The sequence below is a fragment of the Bison bison genome, unplaced genomic scaffold, assembly GCF_000754665.1.
Source record: "Bison bison bison isolate TAMUID 2011002044 unplaced genomic scaffold, Bison_UMD1.0 scf7180017864331, whole genome shotgun sequence".
Classification (NCBI taxonomy): domain Eukaryota; kingdom Metazoa; phylum Chordata; class Mammalia; order Artiodactyla; family Bovidae; genus Bison; species Bison bison.
In genome coordinates, this window is record NW_011494903.1 from 1,847,959 (window position 1) to 1,853,694 (window position 5,736).

At 43.8% G+C, this 5,736-nt stretch overlaps 1 protein-coding gene across 1 annotated transcript in view; it reads left to right on the forward strand.

Moving 5' to 3' along the window:
* Positions 1-5,736, forward strand: part of MROH2B (maestro heat-like repeat family member 2B) — a 76,649-nt gene that overhangs the window by 48,092 nt on the left and 22,821 nt on the right. Inside the window, exons 25-28 of the mRNA XM_010853719.1 lie at positions 1,342-1,477; positions 1,579-1,674; positions 4,837-4,926; positions 5,319-5,439. Of these exons, the coding sequence (XP_010852021.1) occupies positions 1,342-1,477; positions 1,579-1,674; positions 4,837-4,926; positions 5,319-5,439 (443 nt within the window). The remainder of the gene's footprint in view (positions 1-1,341; positions 1,478-1,578; positions 1,675-4,836; positions 4,927-5,318; positions 5,440-5,736) is intronic.

A 5,736-nucleotide genomic window follows, 5' to 3' on the forward strand; every position in this document is an offset into this window, starting at 1 on the left:
TCAGTGGTTACCTTGGACCAAGGTGGAGGAATAGATGAATTGCAAAGATGCATCAGGAAAAACTGGGGGCTGATAGCAATGTTCTGTATTGCTTATAGTGGTAGTTTCATGAGTGTGGAATTTATTTGATTGCACACTTTAAATGGATGCAGCTTGTTGTGCATAAATTATGCCTCAATAAGTTGATATTTTTAAATAGCCAGCCAGACAATAAGGATGAGAAGATTGCACACTATATATCAACACATTTAACATTCAATAAAGCTGTCGCAGCTTTATTGACTTTTACTCCTCTGTGCAAGTGAAAGTGAAAATCTATCAGTCATGTCAGACTCTTTGCAACCCCATGGATTATAGACCATGGAATTCTCCAGGCTGGAATACTGGAGTGGGTAGCCTTTCCCTTCTCCAGGGGATCTTCCCAAACCAGGGATCAAACCCAGGTCTTAAGCAGATTCTTTACCAGCTGAGCTACAAGGGAAGCCCTGTAAGAGAACCAGTTTCACCCTTCTCTGACAGTGTCATCATTTTTTATTTTTTTGCTAATTTTGTTGCAGACAAGTGGTGTTGTATTGTCTTAGCTTACATTTATCTAATAACAAATGGAGGTTTTCATATTTACTGAATACTTACATGTTCCTAAGCTATATCCAGGTTTCTTTATATCCTCATGTCTATACTATATGTCAGATAGTGAGAAAGGAAAAGGAAGGTTCCAGTGTCATTTACTCCTGTGTTTATAGGTGGTATTTAGTCACTAAGTTGTGTTCCATTCTTGCAACTTCATGGGGAGTAGCCCACAAGACTCCTCTGTCCATGGGATTTCCCATGCAAGAATAGTGGAGTGGGTTGCTCTTTCCTTCTCCAGGAGATCTTCCCCACCCAGGGATCAACCCTTTGTCTCTGGCATTGCAGGCGGATTCTTGCCAGACTGAGCCATCAGGGATGACACATGACATGAAAGGACATATGACATAGATAAAACTCACTGTTCCAAACTTAGAATCTCTCTTCTCTCTCTCAGTCACTCACACACACATACACACATAACTTGAGTGCTGAAGAAAATAAGTAGATAAATGTTAGATCATACAATAAAGGATTAAGTAATGCCAAGCAAGTGATGGTTTGTTTATCACTGTAATAAGTTAGACTTACAGTCTGGTTTTATGTCCCCAATCTTTCTCTACTCCTGTTACCATCTCCTTCAACATTGCATTTCCATCAGAAATGCATCTGACCCCTTCAAGCCCCTTCAGATCCTCAGTTCTCTGGAACTCAACTGAGATGTGTGTTGTTTGGCGATATAATATCCACTTCTCCACGTGGTTCTCATTTCAGTAAATTGAAACCTCAACTCTCACTGAATGACCATCTTAATATTCTTGAGGAGAATATTCGGAGGCTGCTGCCCCTTCCACCCTTGGAAAAACTCAGAAATGAGGGCGAGACGGACAAAGACAAGGAGCACATCCAAGTATGTGGGGGCGAGGCCGGAGGAGGGTGAAGAACCGGGTAGAATGAATGAACTTGAATGAACGCGTGCTCTCAGCTTCACTGTCACTCACTTCATTTCAGTTTCTCTACGAACGATCCATGGATGCTCTCGGAAAGCTGCTGAGGACCATGATGTGGGATAACATGAAAGCAGAGGACTGCCAAGAAATGTTCAATGTGAGTAGGTCCCATGGACCCTAACCTGTGCTCCAGGTCACCCTCCAAACTCTGCCTCCTCCTGGGGACTCATCTAGCCTGACCCACGTAGCCCCCCAGCAACACCACAGAGCCAGCCCACTTACACAGTGTTTGTGGGGAGGCCAGCACCCTATTCCAGAAGAGGCAGAGTGAGAGCAGGAGAATGAGAATGGATAAATATGAAAGAATATGCTACTGGAGATCAGTGGAGAAATAACTTCAGAAAGAATGAAGGGATGGAGCCAAAGCAAAAACAACACCCACTTCTGGATGTGACTGTTGATAGAAGCAAGGTCCAATGCTGTAAAGAGCAATATTGCATGGGAACCTGGAATGTTAGGTCCATGAATCAAGGCAAATTGGAAGTGGTCAAACAGAAGATGGCAAGAGTGAACATCAACGTTCTAGGAATCAGAGAACTAAAATGGACTGGAATGGGTGAATTTAACTCAGATGACCATTATATCTACTACTGTGGACAGGAATCCCTTAGAAGAAATGCAGTAGCCATCATAGTCAACAAAAGAGTCCAACATGCAGTACTTTGGTGCAATATCAAAAATGACAGAATCATCTCTGTTCATTTCCAAGGCAAACCATTCAATATCACGGTAATCCAAGTCTATGCCCTGACAAGTAACACTGAAGAAGCTGAAGTTGAATGGTTCTATGAAGACCTACAAGACCTTTTAGAATTAACACCCAAAAAAGATGTCCTTTTCATTATAAGGGACTGGAATGCAAAAGTAGGAAGTCAAGAAACACCTGGAGTAACAGGAAAATTTGGCCTTGGAGTACAGAATGAAACAGGGCAAACGCTAATAGAGTTTTGCCAAGAGAATGCATTGGTTATAGCAAACACCCTCTTCCAACAACACAAGAGAAAACCCTACACATGGACATCACCAGATGGCCAACCCCAAAATCAGATTGATTATATTCTTTGTAGCCAAAGACGGAGAAGCTCAATACAGTCAGCAAAAACAAGACTGAGAGCTGACTGTGGCTCAGATCATGAACTCCTTATTGACAAACTCAGACTTAAATTGAAGAAAGTAGGGAAAACCACTAAACCGTTCAGGTATGACCTAAATCAACTCCTTTACGATTATACAGTGGAAGTGAGAAATAGATTTAAGGGACTAGATCAGATAGACAGAGTGCCTGAAGAACTATGGACAGAGGTTCATGACATAGTACAGAAGACAGGGATCAAGAACATTCCCAAGAAAAAGAAATGAAAAAAACCAAAATGGCTGTCTGGGGAGGCCTTACAAATAGCTGTGAAAAGAAGAGAAGCAAAAAGCAAAGGAGAAAAGGAAAGATTTGAATGCAGAGTTCCAAAGAATAGCAAGGAGAGATAAGAAAGCCTTCCTAAGTGATCAATGCTAAGAAATAGAGGAAAACATAGAATGCGAAAGACTAGAGATCTCATCAAGAAAATTAGAGATATCAAGGGAACATTTCATACAAAGATGGGCTCAATAAAGGACAGAAATGGTATGGACCTAACAGAAGCAGAAGATATTAAGAAGAGGTGGCAAGAATACACAGAAGAACTGTACAAAAAGATCTTCATGACCCAGATAATCACAATGGTGTGATCACTCATCTAGAGACAGACATCCTGGAATGTGAAGTCAAGTGGGCCTTAGAAGCATCACTACAAACAAAGCTAGTGGAGGTGATGGAATCCCACTTGAGCTACTTCACATCCTAAAAGATGATGCTATGAAAGTGTTGCACTCAATGTGTCAGCAAATTTGGAAAACTCAGCAGTGGCCACAGGACTGGAAAAGGTCAGTTTTCATTCCAATCCCAAAGAAAGGCAATGCCAAAGAATGCTCAAACTACTGCACAAATGCACTCCTCTCACACGCTAGTAAAGTAATGCTCAAAATTCTCCAAGCCAGGCTTCAGCAATACGTGAACTTCCTGATGTTCAAGCTGGTTTTAGAAAAGGCAGAGGAACCAGAGATCAAATTGCCAACATTGCTGGATCATTGAAAAAGCAGGAGAGTTCCAGAAAAACATCTATTTCTGCTTTATTGACTATGCCAAAGCCTTTGACTGTGTGGATCACAAGAAACTGTGGAAAATTCTCAAAGAGATGGGAATACCAGACCAGCCTCTGACCTGCCTCTTGAGAAACCTGTATGCAGGTCAGGAAGCAACAGTTAGAACTGGACGTGGAACAACAGACTGGTTCCAATAGGAAAAGGAGTACGTCAAGGCTGTATATTGTCACCCTGCTTATTTAACTTCCTCTACTGGGCTGGAGGAAGTACAAGCTGGAATCAAGATTGCCAGGAGAAATATCAATAACCTCAGATATGCAGATGACACCACCCTTATGGCAGAAAGTGAAGAGGAACTAAAGAGCCTCTTGATGAAAGTGAAAGAGGAGAGTGAAAAAGTTGGCTTAAAGCTCAATATTCAGAAAACGAAGATCATGGCATCCGGTCCCATCACTTCATGGCAAATAGATGGGGAAACAGTGGAAACAGTGTCAGACTTTATTTTGGGGGGCTCCAAAGTCACTGTAGATGGTGACTGCAGCCATGAAATTAAAAGACACTTGCTCCTTGGAAGAAAAGTTATGACCAACCTAGACTGCACATTAAAAAGCAGAGACACTACTTTGCTAACAAAGGTCCATTTAGTCAAGGCTATGGTTTTTCCAGTGATCATGTATGGATGTGAGAGTTGGACTGTGAAGAAAGTTGAACACCGAAGAATTGATGCTTTTGAACTGTGGTATTGGAGAAGACTCTTGAGAGTCCCTTGGACTCCAAGGAGATCAAACCAGTCCATCCTAAAGGAGATCAGTTCTGAGTGTTCATTGGAAGGACTGATGTTGAAGCTGAAACTCCAATACTTTGGCCGCCTGATGCTGACTCATTTGAAAAGACCCTGATGCTGGGAAAGATTGAGGGCAGGAGGAAAAGTGAACGACACAGGATGAGATGGCTGGATGGCATCACTGACTCGATGGATGTGAGTTTGAGTGAACTCCGTGAGTTGGTGATGGACAGGGAGGCCTGGCTTGCTGCAGTTCATGGGGTCGCAAAGAGTCGGACACGACTGAGAGACTGAACTGAACTGAACTGAAGGAAAGCACTTTTACTCTTTGACCAACAGCTTCTCCGAATGTGGCTTGTCTCACAAAAAGACTGGGAAAGAGAAAGAGCCTTCCAGATCACCGCAAAAGTTCTGACAAATGATGTCGAGGTGAGTAAGCCCCTAGAATGGGTGGATGTCATTGCCTGCTAACAGCAAGGACTTCGGAGGCCGCTGGAATCCAAAACTCCCGTGTGAAGGATCTCCAGTCCAGGCGGAGTTTTTTCAGAGAGCCACCCTGAGGTCTGCCCCATCCCTCAGCACTGTGAGTACAAGCAGGAGCTGGCTGAGGGGTTGCGGGGGGCGGGGGGAGGGGGAGATTTGGAGGCGGGGAGTGAAGCGATTCATTTGTCTTTGCTTGCCTGTCCGCTTGGAAAGTCCGAGATTCCATTTTATTCTAAGGACCTGCACGGAGGAAACAAGGACTTAATATCCAGTGTTGGGACTATCCTGAAACATCATCAAGCCACCCCATCACCTCGGGATCCTCCTTTACCCTGCAGGCACCAGAGAATTTTAAGATCGGCTCACTCCTTGGCCTCCTGGCTCCTCACTCCTGTGACACCCTGCCCTCCATCCGCCAGGCGGCTGCTAGTTCGGCTATTGGTCTGTTCTCTATAAAAGGTGAGGGAAGGATGAGAAACCCACAGATGCATTCTTTTAGATGTAGAATTAAGAGTCTAGATTGCCGGGAGAAATATTAATAACCTCAGATATACAGATGACACTACCCTGATAGCAGAGAGCGAAGAGGAACTAAGCCTCTTGATGAAGGTGAAAGAGGTGGTTTAGCCACAAAGTTGTGTCTGACTCTTTCGACCCCATGGACTGTAGCCTGCCAGGCTCCTCTGTCCAAGGAAGTCTCCAGGCAAGAATGCTGGAGTGGGTAGCCTAACCCTTCTCCAGGGGATCTTCCCAATC